Source organism: Strigops habroptila, chromosome 3, assembly GCF_004027225.2.
Source record: "Strigops habroptila isolate Jane chromosome 3, bStrHab1.2.pri, whole genome shotgun sequence".
Lineage (NCBI taxonomy): Eukaryota > Metazoa > Chordata > Aves > Psittaciformes > Psittacidae > Strigops > Strigops habroptila.
Window position 1 is genome coordinate 53,237,049 of NC_044279.2, and position 23,106 is coordinate 53,260,154.

The following is a 23,106-nucleotide window of genomic DNA, read 5'->3' on the forward strand; positions in this document are numbered from 1 at the left end:
CCTAAACTTTCTGCAGTACATATTTCATACTGCTAAATACATATGCAACCATTTGGTGTTTCCTTGTTGCTATAAAAAAGCAATTTATGAAAAGTGACTGCTGATGCAAAAAAACCAAGCCAAACAAAAAACTAGCAAACACCACTGAATAATGTGAACCACACTAAAAATCCCATAAGTTCCCCATTGAATCACAAGCTCACCATAAGAAATATAATTTTCAGTTTATTTACATTCCTAAGCACATACACTTATTTCCTTATTTCATTCAGAACTCTTTTATAAGTAAGGCCCCAAATCTACAATCAATAGAGTGTAGGCACAGAAATTTCCCTCTATACTGCAATTAGCAAGCCTAGAAAGACCTACGACTTGATCCAAAGTCCAATAACGTCAGCAAGGAGTTTTTCTACTTCCTTCAGTGGGTTTAGAAAGGGCATTTGAGGTCAGCAAGCTGCACTCCTTATTCTGTCAAAAATTCCACTGAGGCAGTACAGTATCAGTCTCCACGTAATTACATACATCTTCCTGAAACTGAGGTCAGTCACATTAATCGTACTTTCATGAGAAAATGACTTTTGGAATCAAACTAGCTTTGTAAAACAGAAATAAAATACATATTATACAGTGGTTCTGGCAATGTTTTGCACTACTCTAAAAAGATGCACTGTTTAGTTTTTAAACTTTTCTATTACTGGAGCTGGAGTTGTTTATAAATGACTACAGAAATGCCTGTAAACACTCCTATGTTTCAGTACTGATTCTTCTTGTTATACATCAAAAGTAGGAAGAAATAAGAAGCTCCTCAGGCTCACCTGAAGAAATGTACTTGGGCATATACTTTGGAAATAGAGATGTATTTGTATCTATAGTCAGTTAAATGCTTTTCACCATTTTTTTAAATATCAAAAATGCTGATAAATTACATCAAACCATGATGCCGAATTTGAAACAGACATAACAGAAATGTTTTCATCATTGCTGCAGTTATCTGGAACTTCAATCATGGGCTAGTAGAAAATGTAATGAAAGAAAAATAATAAATAAACCCAATTTTTTTTCCAGGGAATTTTTCCCTCTCATATTCGCAATCTAATAATGGTAGTAAAATAAATAAAGAATATCATCCACAAATATTTCTATCAAGCATAGTTTCAACTCAATCTTGAATCAACGATACAATCCCAAAAGATTAGAATATATTCATCATCTGCTGTATTGAGATTTGCAGCTTCACAATCACACTATCAACGGTACTGAGAATGTCAGTCTCTATTTTCCTCTGTAGTGGTTGGCTCTTCATTTAATAAAACGCCTAACTGTTTCTGTGCACATGAGAGGAAAAGTTCCAAACTATGCAGATTTCTCTGACGGACAACTTGATCAAGCTGTTGAAATAAAAAAAAAAGGTAAATCAATTTTAAATAAACCTGGAAACAAATGCCAGGATTTGTCAGTAAGAATTCAACCATATTCAAACTCCCAAATTCAACAACCAAATGCAACAACAAAGAACCTAAGTAACTTCTATGTGTGCAATTCAATAACAATTTTTTAATGAAATATTTGAGTTTCTTCAGGGTAAATTATACATAAGGCTAAAAGTAACCTTCCAACAGCTGTCAAATTCTACACAAGAAATATGGAAAAGCTCAACAGCCTAGTTGCTGAACTAGATGAATCCTCACAGCATCTTTTAAAATTACAGCTGTTGCTTTTATGAAAGGTGCTGCTTCTGCTTTAAAATGAACACTACATATAACTGCATATTCAGAAATTCAACATGCACTGTTAATTTAAATGGCAGCATGTTCAAATAGTTCCCAGAGGAAAAGTGGTAATATTTTCTGCCTACTTTGTTTATTCCAGCACTTTACGAGAATCCCCTACTGTCAAACAATGTGAACCATATACTTGCAGTAAAGACAATGGCCCTTTCTTCCCCACCAAAAAGATAGGAACACAAGAACAAGACTTGGGAGGTTATGTCATACAAATAACATGAAAACATAGTTTACCAAAAGGTATTTGAATTTTATTAATATATGACATTAATAAATAAAATGCACTGCAGAATTCCTTTCATTTGAATTTTAAAGTTCAAATGTTAAACAATATCACAATTGAGAGATGTTTTCAACTTGACTATCCTTTAATCAGCCACAAATTCAACTAAATAAATATATATATTACAATGACATAGGGTGAGAGTGAAAATAGTGGTACAAGGCTAGTAAGATGAAAAAATAATGCCACTCAAGAGAAAGGAAGTAATAGAATTTAAAAGAAGTTCAGCTCTGTACTTCTATCAAACTGTTGTATACAGGTCCATAAGCAAAGTCTCAAACTCTAACACATGGAAAATGCCAGTGTGAAGCCATGTGGCCCTAGAAGACTAGAGCAACTAGTCTAGGGGTCTGGTGGCAATTATATGCAAATGATGTATTAAAAAATCATAAAAAAATATAGTGCCTCACGTATCTAGCACTCACAGCTTTAATTACAGGTTTCAACAAAAACTCTGATCCTATGGCATCACTCTGCACATATATGCACATCATTCAGCAGTTGATCAAGCAGTCACTTGAATGAAGATCTTGTTTTATAACAGATATACTCTTGAAAAATATTATTACAGAATGCAAGGCAAAGTTCGTGTTACCTTCCCACTTCACTTTGAACATGCACTCAGGGTATAGCTGCAGTGCTGTGATTGAATACACAAAGGGAAACATTTTTACGACCCTGTGCTTTGCTGCTCTTTAAGTTCTTCTAACATGCAAAACCAGGCTCCAGTAGTTTGTATATTTTGGCATTTTGTTTCAACAGAGATGAATGTGTCAAATCTAGTCACCAGCAGAATACACACGTATTTTCTAGAAGCCACACAATCATAAAACTCTCCTTCAGTAAATGTTTGTATGTACTTCTGCACGTTTCCAGCTGTTGTGCAAATTTTTACATCTCCTAGCAGAAGCAGACATTAGTGCTCCATACATAGGCCCATGTGAACCTAACCAACTGATTTACAAGACTTTTAAGCAAATCTAGTTCAAATAAATTTCAGAGAAGTCTGCTTTTGATATATTTAAGTAATAGCTGCTACTGACAAGAGGATGAAAGACCTAGAAACAGCAAACTAAGCTCTAAAGATGCTGTACCAAGAAAAGGCAGTCTAGAACAAACGAACAACATAAACGCACTGCTGCGGTGATGATGCATTTCTTCTGATTTGAAAGGTATCTTGCCTCCTTTCTTCCCTCTGGTCCAAAATATAAAGAGCATTTTGCATAGGGAAGCAGATGGTTTTGTGCTCATGACCCATATTCCTCTGAGGAATGGGCAGATACATTGCAATTCACATAATATCATCTGTTACATTTTAGCAAAGAACATGAGAAACCTCTTTCTCTAAACATATTATGTCATCAAATTCTGTTGCTTCTGGTAGATATATCAGTTGGAGGAGCTTTGCATGAAACTGATTTTCAATGGTTTCCTTTTATTGCATGTTATATCATCTATACTAGATAGCTTTTTACTGAGCTTTGACCAAGAGCTTTGGTTAAACTGTTTTCTTTTCTTGCAGCCTTTCCTTGCATATTCTGCTTTAAAAAGATCAAAGTAGCTTGCCAGATGTGTATTCTGATATGCTGCTGTTAACTTGCTTTACCAAGGCAGCAATCTCAATTATATATGGCTAAATTTATTTTACCAAGTACTAATGTAAATGTTTAATGTGTTCAGTGATTGGCTGCAATATGAACAAAACAGAATTTCTTGGGGCTTGAGAAACATTTTAAAAGTCTCATGAATTAAGTACGCATTTGAGGAGTCTTTGCTAAACTCAAGTGGTTAGTTGGTAGTCCCCCTTTGTGCATAAGAAAAGTTTATTGGTTTTAAAGAGTTTATGTAAATTCAATAACATACAAATTTGGAATTCACTTGCCCCTTGTGTACTCTATTTATGTATAAGCTTTGCCTTGAGCCAAACATTTTAACATTCTTCCACGCTACAGTAAATGACAAAACACTCTGAAAAGACTGATCTCCACATAACACAAAACAAGAAGCAGCAAAATGATGCTGGCTTTGAAAATGGTACATGTGAATGTATTCAGGAGAACATTCCCATTAATGGACAGATTAGCTGGGAAACATAAACAAATCCAATGAAGCTTTGTTATATAATATATTGTTTAATGAAGTGTTAGCAGTGGACACATTTTTTTTTGAACAGTCCCTCAACATTGCTGTGCTTCTGCTGGCATAATATGCTATGAGATGTGAAAATATGTAAAGTAAGGCACTTCACATCTTGTTTTTCTAAACAGTCTTCCCTCTATTTTTAGGTCCTGATCACTTCATGGAATGATCTCATTATTTAAACAAACATAAATGGACATCTGGCAAATTCCAACTGAATGTGACTCATATGCAAATGTAATCTGTATGAACAACATTTTAGGCATGGAGCATTCAAACAACCAAACCAACCTAACTGTTCTAGTTCTGAAGACACTAAAAAATACACTGTGTTGGTCCAGATCTACCACGAGAGGGCAATTTTCTACATCACACCACCACTGTTATAGCTAATCAATGTTTTTCTTCTATCATATGAAACCTACCCAGTTGAAAGTTCCCAATTCTGTACATTGTGTTCTACTGGCACAGCTTTAATCAGCTCAAAGTTTTAGTGTTACAGGATCACAGAATGGTTTGGGTTGGAAGGGACCTTCAAAGCTCATCCAGTCCAACCCCCCCCACAATAAGCAGAGACATCTTCAACTACATCAGGTTGCTCAGAACCACATCCAGCCTGGCCTTGAATGTCTCCAGGGATGGTGCATCCACCACCTCTCTGGGCAACCTGTGCCAGTGTTTTACTACCCTCAAAAAAAGTTTTAAAATAATTCTTTAAAAACACAAAATTATTCACCACTTCCAATGGGCAGGCAGGTGTTCAGCCATCTCCAGGGAAGCAGGGCTCCATCACACGTGATAGTTACTTGGGAAGACAAACACCATCACTTTGAATGACAAACACCATCACTTTGAATGTCCCCCCTTCCTTATTCTTCCCCCAGCTTTACATGTTCCTGAACTTCAATTATTTTAAGTTACTCAAAAGTATCTTTTTAACTCTGTACACATTTGTTTAATAAGAAATGAAACTCCCACAGTCATTGAGACACATTAATTTTCCAAAAATGAGCTGATTCTTGCAAGGTATTCTAACACATTCACTGCTGTATTTTCCCTTCTGATTAAACCTTCAGTCCACTTTTGAGGTCTAAAGTGTTATTCCACCATCCTTCTGCCCCAAGATGACCAGACAAGACTCCGTCTGAGGTCCTGCCTCAGTCACATCCCTAGATCACCCAGAATAGCGTGCCTCTGAGCAACGCAAGGCATGCCCTGAAGGGAGGCATAAGCCTCAGCAGGACTCCTATCACTGGATAAAGAATTTGACGTGGGAAATGAAAAGCTACACGTAATTGTGCAGAATACTGCCACCAGGTGACTGCTTTCCTCCCAGGCGGCTTTATTTTACTTTAAGTCAATCCATCTTGCCCTGTATAGCTTCATAAACCCATAGCTCAAGCAAAAGTTAGTAATTATTCTTAGCTCTACGTTTTCTTAGCTTTTGTCATACAGCTTATGCTTTCCATAAATTGGAATGGAAGCCTACACAGCTGGTGTCTAAAGTAGAAAATAGTTCCTCTATTGAGTATTGTCTAACCCAATAGACATTTCAAACTGCTAAAAGAGAAACCCAGTCAAAACTCTATAAATAACTACTATATGTCAGAATTATATTATTCATTACTAGTAACTAATAAAATATCTTATGGAAAATATAACTTTAGGTTTAGATGAATATTTATGGCTGAAATTGTGATCTCACCATACTAAAGATATGTTTTGCTATCAATCTCACTGTGGCCTGAAGTTCACCCAGAAAAGTGAAGAAAGCAAAATTCATGTTACATATGGCTTTTAAATTTTCACTTTTGTATAAACATTAAGATGTTTGAAACTGTATTTTTCAAAACTATTTCTTACATAATTTTCCAAATATATTTGTAACTGTAGAAAATGGCAGCTACCTTTATACAAATACATACTGAACTATTTACCTGTAGTTCAAGTGATAATCTGATGAGTAATATATTCAAATGCAGTTCAGCTCAGTATTCTGGCTCTGTAATACCAACATGAGTAAAAGTTGCAATCTTCTTTTAATCATGAGATTCAACAAATACAACGACCAGAGATTAAAAAAGAGCAAATTTGCTGAGTAAAAAGTTCTTAATTTTACTTCTATTACTGGTATTTTTCATGGTTGATCACACATACGTACACTGCAAAATAAGTACAAAATAATCATGCCATTATAAAATTATGAAGCAGTTTCCCACAAAGATTGTAAAATCAGAAACCAGCTTTTGAGTGCTGCTGATTTCTCATGAAACTCATGCAAAGAAGTGCATTAAGAAAACATTCTATCACAGTATGTTTATATTCATCTGTAAAGGTGGGGGTGTCAGTGGGGGAGGATTTAAAATCCTGGAAAGTATCCTTGTCACTCAAAGAAAATCATGCTCACGCAAAGACAGGAAATTTCAAATGCAAAATGAATGTTTTGAGGAATTGAAAACAGAGTTAGATATGTAAGAGAATGTGTTCTGAAGATCGTGTGTGGCAGGTCTGGATTAGTGAGGCTGATATAAAGGCTTTCCATTTATTTAGTGTTATAAGTAGCTACTTGTTAGCTGTTGAATAGGATTCACTGCCAAGGTAACTCTTTGAAGTCAATGAATATTGAATAGCCACAAATAATTATTTATACACATCATCATAGCACCATTACATTTTTTTCAAAGAAGTAGCAGCAAACCTACATATTTCCTGTTCCCTTGTTTCAGTAGAAAGGGAACATTTTAATACTGTAGCTAAAAAGAATCGAGATTTTGTTGTGATATTTGTGCACTGTTCCTGGCTAATGCAACTTAGTGTTAGGATTCTTCGCATATACTGCACTGGATATTGGGTAACAAACCCAGTGCCCAGCAGAACATTACAGTGTAATTAGAGATTCCTAAATGTTTTCTCATATTTTGAGTGGTAGATGCCCCTCTTTGAGGAAGAGTCAAAGAGGAGGAGTTTGTTTGGTACAATTTTTATAATGTTTAGGGTTTGCTGGGTTTTTTTCCCCTCCACAACTAACCCACACTAGTGAATGAGGCTGACATGATTCTGAAAAATTCTGTAGTTGCAGAAGTTCAGCTATGTGATTATATTTTCTAGTAAAATTATGGGCTCAGAACACTTCCCCAGTGAACTAACATGAACTTTTCCCCAGAGATTCAACAGAAGGCTTAAAAAAATTTCCCTAGCACATTAAATAGACCATATAAAAAAATTATTACCTTGAGGAACCTGCAAATCTGAGAGTTGGATGAGGAAACAATGAACTACTTCCTCTCATTTCTATAATGGATGAGGAGGAAAACAGATCCATATGGTACATATGTGTAGCAGAGCTTATTTTAGAGTTAATCCCAGAACAGGACATTTTTGTCTGTCCACCTGTGAATTTCTACTATTGATAACACTGACTAAGTATATAAAAACAAGGTTCTTCATGGCTGTAATTTATACAGTATCTGCTACACATTAGAAAGCCATCAGTGTTCAGGACTGAACCTCCAGGAGTGATGTTTAATAAATTATATTGCCATGTGAAAATGTTTCTTTCTCTTTAAATAAACAATGCTGCAATTTCTAAACCTTAAGGATTTTATGCTCTGAATTTGATCAGTGAAACCATTAAAATAATACCATATGTTGGACACATCTTTAAAACAGATTTGCCTAGTTTTCTGAAGGTGGTGGGAAAACACCCTGTCAACCCTCTCAGAATCTCTACTTCTCCCAGCTGGACACAGAAATGTAAGAAAACACTAACCTTCCTTCATATAAATAAGAGAAGGAAATTTGCTTTCAATTAAGGAAATGAGATTGAGTGCATAAAGGAATTAAAAATGTTTGCAGCACCTGCTCAGCCTACTGTAGAAGGTGAAAAATGGACATCATCTAAACCTACAAAAATAACAATGGAAATATTTTGGGTAGAATCACATGAGTAATCTCTGGGGTGACCTACCTATTTAACAGATTGGGAACACAGGATTCCTTGGCCATGTTATTTAAAGACTACTGCCATACACTAAATATGTAGAGTTTAATTGCTATCATAATTGCTACTATAATTGCTGATTGGTCTAAAAATCAGATTCAATACACTTAAGAGAAACTTACAGAAATATATGCAAACAGTAGTTCTGAATCTGAATACCTTATACAATGAAATGCACTTATGTAATTTTACAAATGAGGCCCTGAAACTGCAAACTTTTGGATGCAGGCAAAACTTTGACCACAGTAGGGCCTCTCCCACTATTAAAGTCAGATGTGACCAGAAATCTTATTGAATTTTAAAAGTTTCCAAAATAAAAGCTTTTGCAAAAACTTGTTGAACTTATAGGAAACAAGTGTCTTTCTTATGGCTTTATATCAGATGCATGGTAAATGCTGATTTAATGTAAGTAGGAAGTCACATTTTTTTCCTTTCTATCTCACTGTTGAGGAGTAATATTCCACTGTACATCTATCAACATGCACAGCCTTTGACTGTTCTTTCCAAGATCGTAGGATTTTATAATGCTGACATGAAAGCTACAGGAATTGTGAAGTTACTAAAATTCACTTCTATTTGCAGGCATTGAAACAAAGTACACTCTGCCATTTCTGGTTCCTTCTTATGAGGAAACTTCTACTAAAACACATACTGTGCATCAATACATCCTGCTTCTCCTGCTAAATAAGAAACAAACAGAACAACAACAAAAAACCACAAACAAACAAAACTCCAAACCTGTATCACCTACCTAAAAACTCAAAAATCTGTATTACCTACCACCTTGCATTCTTCTCTTTTTTCATGGTTGAAGAGTATTAAATAGACTACTTAAAAATTAGGAAAGCAAAGATCAGTTCCACTACTAAAATAAACAACAAAACAATTAAATCTGGTACCTGTACATGAAATGAAAAATGCATATATTTGAATTAATACAAGATTATATCAGGGAATTACTTTGCAGACTGCTTCTAATGTTTTATAGACTACTGGCCTAGACTGGGCTGTTTTCAAACAAACTAATTTCCCATGTGTTATGCCAGACAGGATCAATTCATATTTTCCACTGGGCAAAATATTTTGTACTGGTTGTGAGAATGAAAAAAAAAAAAAAAAAAGGGCAAGAAATTACTTGAGTTGGACACAAATCACAGAGATACTGATCATTCCCTATTTATTAAAAATACTTTAATGTTATCCCTGTTGACACTCATCACCTTAACTCTCATTATACTTCTGTGAATGCTATTATAGTTGTTTAGCAAATGGAGCCATGCAAGTGAATCTATGCTGTATGTCTTCCTGAGCAAGATCAGATTCTACCCAGAACTGGAACTCAGCCGTGTCTGCAAAATCTCTGAAAAGTAACTGGTTATCATTTGGTTCTGGAAAGTATCTGTATAGCTTCTGATACACACTAGATTCCAGTCCCCACAAGGTAGGCACAAAGCAGAAGACTAATCACAGTGTAACTAAGGGCAAAATTAATCAGATCAACTCCTCTGATATGGAAGAAGGAACTAGAAATATACAACAGCACCTAAATAAAGGATTTGTAAGTGACTAAGTCTGCTTTCTAGCCAGGCTTGTCAGATCCCGAGTCCTCATAGACAGCAGAAGTCCTTAATAGGTTTGGTTTGTTTGGGTTTTGTTTTTAATCTTAAGTACCCAAGTCAGTATTAGGCACCATCACATGCTGCTTTAATATGGCTACAAATGACTTCACAGAGATTACAGAGGGCTTCTGTGGAGCTTCATAACCACAGATTACCATATTTCCAGGAAAGTGCCTGAAGACTATCAGACTGCTTCTTGAAAAGCAGGATTGGGTACCAAAGATCTGCTTCATTTGTCAGTATGTATGGATGTTCCAAATTAATCCAGGGTAACCATGTTTGGTTAAAAGCAGACTAATGACTATTCCATGGGTGCTTTCTAAATAACTATATCTAAAGTGATTCTTCATTAATAGAAGATTCACCAGGAGAACAATTTCCTTGCCTCTAAGAAGAAATACAACGGTTAATAGTACACATCACAGAGAATCACTATTTTAGACTGGGAAGTGAAAAACAACGTCATATACAAAGCTGAAACTACAGATAACATAAGGAGTCAGACCGTAGTTATTCAATTTAGATATCAAGGAGACTGGATTATATCATGATTATCTGAAGGTTCCTGTGAAATTGTGATACTACATGCCATTACCTATCTCTAAAGCAAAGTGTCCTGTAACAACACACTGGAGTTTGGTACGTACTGAACAAGCATAAGAACTATCTTAGTTTTGAGGAACACTTGATTTAACAGTCATGTTTCCAGTTTTCATTTTAATGAAACTTTAATTATAAGATGTGACAGGATGAAACAGTATATTCTTGAAGGCATAGGCAAAGATGATAATCACATGAAATACAGGTATCTTTCTAAAATCACCATTGTAGATTAAAGTCGATGGATTCACGCAAAGAAATTCAACAAGGAAAATCAGCCTGTAGTGAATCTCTGATAAATTTTGCATTAAGTCAGTGGTAGGCATATATGCATTAAAATAAATAATTAAGCATTAAGATTCAGGGAGCAGAAAATTAATTTACTACTATTCAGACAGGCATTTTTGAGACCATACTTACTACTGGACAACTTCTTCAGTACTGAGAGGATTGTAGCTTTTGCTAATACTTTTTACTGACAGACATGTTTTACTGGAAACCTCGGTTTGGAATTTGAAGCCAAACTACTGCAGCAAAATTCAGGACAGCTGCTGAAGAAGCACTTCATAAAGCTGCAGCTGCAACAATATCATCAAAGACAAGACCTCCTTGTTTCAAAGCATACACAGATTGAGTACCCATGGCTCTCAGCAGGTCATCACTTACACCACCACAAGCAGAAGATTCTAAAGGAGAAGTCACCAGTAAAACATGATAATATGCAGGCTTTATGCTCTACACAATTCCAAATTACTTCTGCAACTGCCAGCCAGAACAACATGAGCATAGTATATTCTCCAAAGTAGCTTCCTTTGGTTACCAGATTAGCTATTCTGCTTCTTTTCCAGATGCAGATTTGTATTAAGGCTTTGCAGTGAAATAACAACATAACAACCACAAATAAAACAGTAGGGTTTTACACCCTTAGTAATATCTTATTTTAAATTATTAAAAAGAAAAAAAAAAAACAAGAAAAGGCAAGAAGCTGTTGCTAAGGGGTGGTGTAGGGGGCAAGGGAGGGAAAAACCACACTTGACAAATTATGAGTCAGTAGCCCGCAGCCAAGGCAGAAAAAGAACTTATATACTTATTAACTATATATATAAAAGTAATTTAAGCATCTTGCTAAATTTCCAACTCATAGGTAAAGGCTGCTTAGTCTTTTTATCATTCATGATGATTTGAATACAAAAAGTAAACAGGAAATTGCATCGTGTTGCTTTATCTATCTAATCTTACTATTGCTGTAGGTAAGAAAACTTACTTCTTTACATGTTTCTCTACCTTCATAGACAGCTTGATTAAGCCTCAAATTTTGATCCCACTGGCTTTGCTGCAGGAATCCAATTGCAGGACATAATCGTAAGAAAGATTCATCAGAACACATCTGGTAAGTCCAACTTTCCCATTTACTTTTTTAAATCAAATTTCAGCAGAAGGATAAAACCAGTAAAACAAAAAGACATACCTGAGAAATAGAGCAAAGAAGCTACAAGATTTGGTATAAAAACAGCTTGAAAATTTCTGCACATAACCAGTTCTGAAAAGTTTCAAACAATTCTCCAGCTAAAAAACCAATAAAAATGTAAGCAGATAAAACAGAATAAACCATCCTTAGGCACAAGGTTATCATGCAGTGAACAGAAGAAAAAATTAATACCCTATCAAAGCTGTACAGCCAAGAGAATCTGTTAAGTAATGGGACTTTGTGGTGTCCCTGCAATTACCCTAGGCTCACCCTATTCTTGTACATGGACAGAGAAATTCTACAGATCACAACATTTTTTTTCATTTTTAATTAAGATGCTGCGAGTTCTGGATCTTCACAACACAGATCTGGAGACCACAAGAGTGTCCTTACATGTCATGGAAACACAATGGAAAAAAGCTTTTTGTGTTCTGTCCTTGTCTCTTTGGGGCTCAAGTTCTATTGCAATTAAAATGGTATCACAGAAATCTAGGGATGGAAGAGGCCTTTTCCCAGCTTCTGATCTTAGCACTGAGGACTCACAATAATGTCAGAGTGGAACAATTGCCTCTTCTCTCTTGCAATCTGACAGCTTTGCACGTGCATGCCAAAATGCCTTTACTGAGCATACCCATCATTAACTTTCCAAAACTCTTTAGGATCCCCTTGGTGCCAAGAGAATAGTACAGCAGGGACTTACAAAAAGCCAAAAAGTTGGCCTATGACTAAGAAAATAAAACTGCAGATGATTGTTTAGCTTTAATTAATCCAAGTTGATCATATTGAATTGATTAAACATTGCATGTAGTACACAGTAATGTGGATTACACCAACTTAAAAATTTATAACTGCTGCTGTGTTACCAAAATACCTAATTACACATACTCTAAATTTCTCAATTAGGAAATGTCAGTGAGATACAAATCATTGGAATATAAATTTGGTTATAAGCACATAGGTGAATTTCAAAGAAAAAGACAGAAAATTAATAAAGTTTTTATTTTAACAGGATTGACAAAATCTTCATCAAGTACTCCTCAAAGCATTCACTTCTTCAGTCTAATAGAATAATATATGTTTAACCTTCAAAGTTCAGCTGACCTAACTTTCTCCCTAGGATAGTAAAATAGGGTATTCATGTTCATTCATAGGCAAGGATCCCTATTTTTGTATGGTTTGTTGTTGTTTTGTTCTTTTTTATTACCTATCTTAGCCAATCTAATGAAAATGCCTATGGACAAGAGTTACAAGTTGCATTAAAAATGAGCAATTCCACACATGTAATTAAGAACTTTGACTTTTTTTCTCTACTTAATCTCAAAACAGATTTTGTGAAATTTTTAGAGAATGCAAAATAACCAATCTCAAGACAAATGATGTGTTTAGAATTCTCATATTTCCAGAAGTACAGTATAAAACACTGTTCAATTATAACACTGAAGGATGAGTCAGGAATAATACAGGAGAGCTTCACTTACAGGGAACAGGAGGTGTCTAAGGATGCGTCACTTCCTCCTGTCAAACACAGTCTTCCTAACGGACAACAGAAAGAAATATGGAAGTCTTCTGTTTTCTTATCAAATACTTGCAAAAGAGAGGGACCCTGGATGACAGATGTTGCATTTCCCTGGACCTCAGGTGCAGCTTGAGCACCTCCTGATGTGAAAAACACCACCACTATCCACTGATACATCTGGGTGACATTAGTACAGTATACACTGCAAATCTTTATTAACATGAACAGTCTATATCCACAGAGCAAGCTGAGTGATTATGTGACTGCAAACCAATCCAAAGTCAACATACCTCTTACAGTAATTATAATGATGCACACTGGATTAAAAACACAATACATCTAAATCACAAGAGTAGTTTTGAAACAGTGTAGTAACCAGTCATCTCAATGTTGAACATTATAATTTATCCTGTTATTTTTTTCCTCTTTTGGCTTTGATAGCACAATATTTTTCTCAGCAATAACACCACTTGATTTCAGTTTCAACTGGAATCTCGCCTGCCTAATCTTGGTCTTTGTAGATTTACACAGTGGGCACAAAAGGAAATATGAAACAGTTTTAAGTAAAGAATTTCAAACTCTGGCAATTTTACTCTAAAGTAATTGCAAAAAACATACAACAGGTTACACATGTAGTTTCAACTAAATTGCTTTCAGCAGCATAAATGATTACTCAAGGAGTTTGAAAATTATAATTTTGGTTATTTAACAATTTCCTTTGGATTTTAATGAACCTAAGTAAGTGACAGAGAACTGTATTCCCCCCTCCCCCCCCCTTTTTAAAGTCAGAGTACCATAATTTCCAGGAAATTAAAAATTCTCTTAAATGCATAATGTTTCAGTGTTGAAAAGTGGCAGAAAAATGCCATAAGGCCCTCTGACAAAAAATCTATAACAATCTATAGATTGAAATACTGTATTCCTCCATGAGAAACGACTATTTAATTTGAATATTTAGAAACAATAATTTCAAAGCTTATAAAGACTTAAAGTTCAGGAAAAAATGCTAAGCTTACTTCTGTATCACATGCAGAACACTGCTTCAGTATGCCTTATTCACAGAAGAGAAAAAGGAAAGCCAGGTGCACCAACTCATCTTACACTACAACTTTACATAAATCCCTTACTTAATCCTTTGGATTTATACTGCTCTTTGAGTTGGGTATGTGTGGAGTGTATGAAAGGAGCAGTGTGAAAATGCTCCTAAAGCCTCAATGTAAATGTTTCTTTAATCCTATTAAAGCCACAAAACAGGCCCAGCTGAAGGAGCAGGAAACTGAGCTAAGGAACTCTCAGTGACCCCATCACTACTGTCTCTCTTGGCACTGACCTGTTGCTCATGCGTTCATCCTAGGCATGGCACAGATGTTCTGACATCAGGCTGATTCAGGACATCAATATGTGGACCCCTATATCACATATGTACATACCAGATTGTGATGTGTTTTGTAGTAACATGAAGTTTTGCATGGTAACTTAAAGCTGAATTATTAAAATAGTTGATACAGAAATAGAAGATAGGATTAAATGTTTTTAAATGTGACTTTGTTGCACTACACAGAACTTTATGTCCCCCAAACATGACATTAAATTCAGCCAAAAATGATATAGCTTTATTGATTTTCTTTTAAAGTCAGAATAAGGGGAAAAAGTTAAAAGAAAAATACTCAAGGTGACACCACACTTTAAAAACTGGGAAACTGGTCTGTTAAAATGTGTTGGTGGTAACATTTAGGGTTTGGACTCTCATTAACGTGGCCCCAGGGAAAATATAAACACTCTTTCTTGAAATTAAATCTTGAGTTTGCCCACCGCAGTCTTGTTTTCAGCTTCAGTTGCTGGCACGTCAGCCTGCAATTGAGGCCTTGCATCAAAAGCCAAGCCAAACATTCAGGAACAAGAATGGTAATGACACCCTATTTTGTTTTAAGTCATATTAAAATATAGCAAATATATAAAAAAAAATTTAAAAAAATCACTCATTTAGATTAATAACTTCAAAGAAACTGATTTTCATAATCTCTTCCACTTGCACTTGTCTTCAAATAATAAATCTTCAGAGGAAAGCTGTGCTTGACGCTTGAAATCAAGCACACTCGCAAATCAGTAACACAAAATTCTGATTGTAACTGGCTAACGCTGAAGGGCATAAGTTTTACCTACAACTATTAAAAAAAAAAAAAAATTTCCCTGGGTTTGATGCATGATTTTGCAAGTGACTTAATACAAATGGATCAATAAATGACAGTCACCAATCTGTAAAACAAGTAAGGGTCCTTCCTATTCACAGGAATAATATATACATTGTGACAGGACAGAAGGCTACTGCTGAAGACTCAGAAAAGAGAGAGGGAAAAACTAATAGCTGGAGCAGCACACTCTCAACTTGAATGCAGTGCATTCAGGAAAAAAAGAAGGTGGGAATAATAGATCTTAAACAGAAGTTGGTATGCAATGTTTCAGTAACAGAGTTATGATTTGGAGGCGCTTTCTGGTAAATAACATTGTTTCCAAATTACTTTTTACAATCACAGCCAGTTTCAGCTATCAGGCAGACATTATTTCTCTTCTACTGCACTGAAACTGGGAAAACAGATGACTTGTACTTTAAGGTACAGTCCAAGATGAGCTGATCCTCTATAAATGAGTGTTATTAGGGTAAATTCTAGTATTTTCCAAATATTCCCAGTATTTTTCAGAAAAGAGCAAAAATATTTCCAGTTCTTCTAGTGGTAAATAGGTAGGCTGATCATCCTAGCACATACCAAGACCTTGTAGAGGTAACCTCCCACACATCCCACCACCTGGACAAAACTGCACAGTTTTTAACTAGTCAGAGAAGCAAGAAATGGGCTGGAATTCTAATTTCTAAACTGTATTATTACCAAACTAAAGGAATAATTTATCTAAACAAAGCCAGAAGAGAAACTTGCCAACTTTTTCTTCACTTTACAGTAAGACAGAAATGGTTCATACCAGCTTGCCAGTGATTCTTAAACAGAAATAAAATACTGTTGTTGAAATTGGTCCTTAGTTTCCACAATACTGGAAAAAATGATCTATTAAATACTAAGCCCCCCGAAAAATCTTATTTGGAGATTTGCAACTCTGAAATGTGCAATATTGGTAAATATTAGTCAGAGAAATGCAATGTTTAGTTATGCTTTCTTCTAAAGGTTATGAGATGCAGCTGCACAAATCATATGGGAACACATAGTAGTACAGTGAATTTCATTACATTGCTTGTATCTTTGCTCCCAACTTCTGTCCCTGAAATTGGGAGGGCAGTGCATTTGTGACAAATGTCTGTGTCTTTCAGGGAATGAAAACAAGTCTATCATTCAAATTATTACTCAAGTCCTAACACATAAGCTTTCCCCTTGAGGCCAAAACATGCCCTTTAAAGTCAATGAGAGCTGTGTATAATGTAGCAGACAGAATGTGACTGATTAATATAATTCATTTTGTTGTCAGAAAACAAGCAGTAAATTTTCCTGAAGGAAGATGAATGACAATGTAAATAGGAAAAATTACAATTTGCTTGTTGGCTGGCTGTGTGGCTATTAGTTCACTAACTACAAATATAAGAAATGCTTACTTTAAATACTTATCTCATGAAGTAAATCTTTGTCATTTAGAAAATTTCTTTAAATAACCTATGCAGCATTAGATTCATTTGGTAGACAACTTTCTCTCTTGTAGCTTCTGTTCTCCTATATATGCCAACTACAAGAATTTATTTTTTCTCTGCGCAGCTAATAGTCACAAAAATTTAAAAAAGTACATAAATAATAGCCACAATATTAGAGTACTGCAATTTAGTCTGCTATAAATATGCAAACTATAACATACTGAACATTTTTTGAAGCACTCAATAGCAATGCGTAGATAGTGAATTATTGAACTATGAGACTTATAAACAACTTTCAATCTGTAGCGCGGACAATAAAAACACTGGAATTGGGCAATAGAATACTTTTGCAGACTTCCATTCCACAAAACTTCCTAACATTGGAGTGATTTCAAGAGTTAACAATGCCTAGTTTTTAACAAAAGGCAACATTTAACAAAAGGCAAACATTTGCAGATTATGTAGAAGCAGCCTGAACACTCTCTAAGTTTGAAAAAAATAGGAAGCAGAGCAAAGAATTTCCTGACCTTTCTAGCAACAAATAATTGGAAACAGCTCTTAGTTTGAAGTACAGTAGTGACCAATTAACTGCTTTGATCATTAGAATTTTTATAAGACACCTGGAAATATTTGGTTTTTTACTATTATTATTTGGCCTTACTCAGTTTCTGGACAATTTACAAGGACACCGTCAACATGAAAAATCACATTTCTGTTCGAAAGTTTCATATCTACTTGTAACTAACTCCTAGGGTGACAAAAAAAAAAATGAAGTGCATTTGTGAAAACAACTCAAAACACTATGCTATTTCTCTCAGTTTGCCTAGTTTTCAGTTACTGAAAAAAAGTGAAGGAACAACAGGAGACTTCAACAACAACACCTTCACAGGAAGGTGAATTGTCTTAAATCCCTTAGTTCAGTGTGAGTCAAAAGAGTGGCTAACTGCTGCACAATATAGAACCCTTCTCTACATCTTCACTGATGAGGCAGGTATTTTAGAAGTTGTGAGACCTTACTCTGAGACAGCCACTGGCAGAGAGGCAGGCATACACAAAACAGGGAGGAAGCAAGTGACAGTGATATTCTTGAATTCTCTCATGCAACTGAGAGCGGTAGATATCAGGAGGAACTAAACCGAGTCTGAACTCTCCAGGTGGCATTTTAGTCTATATAGATGTCTCCTCTGACAAACAAACATGTACTTGCTTAAGTCAGTTTTACAACAGCAGCTTGAAATTCATAACGTTTAAATGATCTGTTGTCCTATGTTAGGAGCTTAGAAAAGCATATAATATTTAAGATTCTCCAGATATCCTTTGGGAGCATAAATATTCCTTGGGTCCATCTCCTGCTGACATATCATTACTATATGATCAAATGTACCTTTAGACAATCAATGAAGATAACTTTCTGGACACATTGTGATGTATTTTTTCTGAAGAAAGCAAGTCTAGCTAATAGCTCTAGCAAGCATATTCAAATTTGACTCAGAAGAATTGTTCAAGGTGTTATGAATATTTATATAAGCCTCTACAAGTTTGATAGCTATGGAAGATGCCTTTAAACAGATATGACAGTCTTACTCTATTCCAGTCTGAAGCATGCTTCAGAGTGGTGGTGGTGGTCATGAAATAATAATGAAATAGTAAAGAATCAAATTCCTGAATGAAATTTCCTTCATCTTTCAGATATCCAAATTCTCAAGATGTTACCTGTGCCAACATTAAAACCAACATTTTTCTGTTATAAAATTCTTCATTTAATATAGAACAGAGAAAATAAAACTAAGATTGTGGTTTGAACTTGAACTAGTGCCAATATAGTGCTATATAACTTTAAAACTTGAGATTATATTTGAAGTATGAAAAAGGCATAACCACAATGCATTACCCATCTTTCATTTATTGCGTGAAAATATATGTTGCTATCACAGTTTCACAATTTTTTTAATTTTATTTTTGTTTTAGCTTGCAATCTCCTTTGCTTAAAGGTGAATTGTCAACAAATTCTCCACTAGCTTTAGAGACATCATTTGGCTTGAATACAGAGCAAATAACGTTTGTTCTTGCCTTATGTTGGGCATTTTTGCATGATTATATTGTTGCATTACTTTCCATTTCCTCCTCTTAATTTTACTCTTACCAGCCTCTCATTTTTAGTATTAAAAAAGTAAAATGCATTAATTTGCTTGTTTGCATATAAGAAAGTATGAAGAAAGAAACTATAAATCACTTTTTGTTTCACTGATACTGAATGTGACTCATCTGTGGGTAACAAAGTCAAACATGTTACGTGTAAAACTAGTTTAACTCCAAGTTATTTATCTGTGAAAGTCTTTGAAATATGGTAGATCTATAAACACAGTAGGTATAGAAAAATTTTATACAAACGACACTGAATTATTTGGATAAGAATTTTATCAAAGGCAGGACATATAATTTCCTCAGCTCTAAAAATTGCCATTGAAAGATTACTGATCGGGAAAGAAAAGGGTTGAAGAGGACAAAGGAACATTAATTACTTGCTTTCTGCTAAGTAATTTTCTACTAATTCAAATAATCTCATACATATGTCCCATATACTAAATGACTGTTAAACTGTAGATAGGTCACTGACACACTGGATTCACGGTTGGTAAGTCTCTGAACACTTAAATGGCACAGTGTCTTGGATCCCTAATGTAACCATGATTTTAGACTAGCATAGCTAGAACATAACTGAAGTCAGTTTTGGAACTCTAACAGGAGACTTCTATGGTTTACTTCCAATGTATATGTTATGTTGACACAAATGATTTCTACAAATAATTATCACAGCAATCTATTTTTAAAAAGCCTCATTCACGATCAATTCTAATTGAAAGTAAATATTTATTATTATATATAGTACAGTATCATGCTGAACTGTGCTTATAATGTACTTCAAAACTTGTGGGATTGCCAGATCCAACTTTTATAAACTATAAAACTATATATAGAAATTCTTTTAAGAATGGAAGCACAAATACAACTGTAAATGCTCATTAGTACTTTAAAATATTTGTAGCAAATACGTAAGTGGACGAATAAGCAATTTATTTTCTTAAACTGATATCACAACTGCTATACTTTTACTAAAAGAAAGTTTTAATCAAATAAATGACAAAGTTATAAGCTACTTTGAAAACTGGCATATATTACATTTATTAGGAGGGAAGAAATGCAATTTGTACTATAACAAAATGAGCTGGATAAGAATCTGTTTATGAGTCTTTTTCCTGAAGTCCTCCAACACTGCTAACCAAGTACAAATGCTGTTGTGCCCATGTCCCATGGGTTGAAGGATTCTACAAACTTATTTTCAAAACAATGATGAAATATATATGGTGTATAGTGCCTTTGCAAGCATGTAACTGGGAGTCCTCCTGCCACTCACAGGAAAAAAACCACCATCACTGAATCTCACCCAGGAAAGCGAGGCATTTTCCTTGAGTTCTATCTAGTAATTTCTTCCCTCAGATGCTGCTTTCTAGTATAGTCCATAAAGCACATTTTTTAGTCTGACAGATACATGGGGTTTTATCACGGTCCACTTACATTGTCTCTTATGAAATCATATGAATGCTGTTATGCCAAATGATTTTAAGTTCAAAAAAAATCTTCCACTCTCAACTTAAATACAGACAGATTTATGGCAGAAAAACCGAGCTGCCCTTATATATGATTTTTTTTCTTCTTTAATGAGTGGAGAAATGTGTCTGTCAGCTGATCAGTAAGGGCAAGAAGTTGACTGAAATATGCTGATATTCAAGAACTCTACAAAATGAATGGAAATGATGCTCCTTATACATAATCCAATGAGGATTTTGTTTCTTTGAAGATGACATTTTCATTGTTTCACTGATTTGTAAAAACTTCACAAGGACAAGACAGATTAACAGCAGTCAGACAATGGAATAATGACACTGACACTGAGATCCAACTGCGTGTAGATGGAAAGAAAATGAAACAAAGTCTCAATTTCTGGTGAAAATGGAAATCTAAGAGATTAAGGACAGATAGCTGCTATTGAAGTCCCTGCAAGTCAAATTGATGTGATGTAGCTGTCAGCAGTGAGGATTCTGCATCAGATGGACTAGATGATCTGCACTAGTGGTCCTCTTTATGATAAATGCTAATTTAATAGATGACCCATTTTCACTTTCCCTACACATTATCCTTTGTAAATGACCAGCTTCAGATCTAAACAAACTCAAACATCATTATGGATTGTGTTTTGCCCTAGATGTCTGTTTAAATGTCTTTGTCAGTAAGACCCATACTATTAAATGGAAGCTTCTCCATGCACAGCGTAATGGAAGAGAGCTCATCCAATACTAATCTTAACTAGTAGTAGAGTCCAACTTCTGAAGATGAATCCTACTTCCTATAATACTATTTAGCCCACAAAAGCAGGGAATAGCAGAGGTCAAGCATTCTCTCTTCTTCCTTTTCCCTTCCAGGACAATACCACTATTTAGATTCAAGCTTAGTGATTTTATTAATTGAGAATACTGAAACCACTGAAATTGATCTTGTCATATGAAAGAGGGGTTTTTGTTTGTTTTCTTTTTATAAAGAGCCTCGAAGAGGAGGCTCCTACTTTGCTCTCTCCTACTGAAACCAAATTGAACTGTCCTTTAAGTTACATTTTACTGTTTATACACAAGCATAACTGCAAGTATATAGCATTAACAGAATACCTGAAACCAAGTTTCAGAACATTGCAACATTTCATAACAGGACCCAGGCACTGGTTATAAATCATGCTCTAGAGAATACCATTACACTTTCAGGCTGTCATATGAGTTGAGAGGATTATTAATGACCTTTGTGTGCATGCAAACTGCACACAAAGACAATTCATGAACACCAAATAGCATTTGTTATTGATACTGAAGTGCTTTCAATGAACTGAACTCAGAACACAATTTCAATTTGGTAGACTGCATTTATGTCCCATCTTTAAGTTACTACAATAATACTTCAAACTTAAATCAATGTATTAATTTATGCTTTTCTGCTTGTGTTGATCTTAAAATTCTATAAATATATATGAAGAAATATATCATAGTAACAAATTGTTTGAAAAAAGGAGTGACAAATCTGAAGACATAACTCCTGATTCTGTTTTCTTGTGAATTTTAAGACAGGATTAATTAAGGATTAATAAGCTTCACCTGTTTCTCAACGCATGAAGTGAAGCCCATAGCCAGTAGTAACTCACCCTTTTCTGCTCTTTAATATATTCCATCAGTTCCTCTCTTGTCCTTTTCACTGCTTCTTCAACTGCCTTTTCACTTCGTTTTTGCTCCTCCATTAATGCTTCCTTGACAATCTCCTTTTTGAAAGGAAACATGTAAGAGTAAATATTAAAAGTATTTCACATATATAATAACGGGTCATCCATTTCTTCCTACTAAAATTGTATCATGACCATACTCCTTTCTCGATGACAGTTATCCTAAATGTATGCAATATCTTTACAAGCATTTTTTAAATTCAGTACTTTAATCATTAAAAGGCCTCAGAAGAGCAAAATAGTCACTTTAAAGCTGTGTCGCAGCTGCTCTGAGGGAGGATTTGGAGGGCAGCACATGGAATTAAGTGCAGACATTCACAAAACTCAAAGCAATGCAGCCATGGGAAAAAATGAAATAAAAAAAAATTTGAAATAATGGAAAAACAAATATTCCAAAAGGGAACACACCAGGGCTTCTAGTGTATTTATTCACACACATTCGTTCTTTCAAATCAAAACTTTCTGAAATATGAAAAGTAAATATACATGAACCATCTTCCTTATTACTGTTTGCTGATTAGACGTAATACTCTGTTACTAACAGGTAAGGCAAACATTTATGTATAGGTTTTCCTGACTGCAGAGTAAGACAGGCATTTTATGACACATATCTGTAATTTGGATTTGTGGGAGTGTGCAAGGTTGGCCTATTCTTTGTTCTTATTTTTTTTCCCCCTTTTTTTTTTTAAACCTCTTCCCTCATCCCCGCCTCCAATCTCTACTGGCCAAGGACCAAAGATCTAAAC

At 34.9% G+C, this 23,106-nt stretch overlaps 1 protein-coding gene across 13 annotated transcripts in view; it reads right to left on the reverse strand.

The window, feature by feature from the left end:
- Positions 1–208: 208 nt before the first annotated feature.
- The window catches only part of CCDC91 (coiled-coil domain containing 91), a 114,548-nt gene continuing 91,650 nt past the window's right edge, over positions 209–23,106 (reverse strand). For 12 of the 13 annotated variants that reach the window (XM_030479391.1, XM_030479393.1, XM_030479383.1 and 9 more), the window contains 2 exons: positions 22,286–22,399; positions 209–1,388 (listed from right to left, as the gene is read on the reverse strand). In XM_030479391.1, coding sequence (XP_030335251.1) covers positions 1,266–1,388; positions 22,286–22,399 — 237 coding nt within the window. In that variant the 3' untranslated portion in view covers positions 209–1,265. Of the gene's footprint in view, positions 1,389–13,386; positions 13,427–22,285; positions 22,400–23,106 lie in introns of those variants that run through there. The other variant, XM_030479396.1, reaches the window with a different exon arrangement.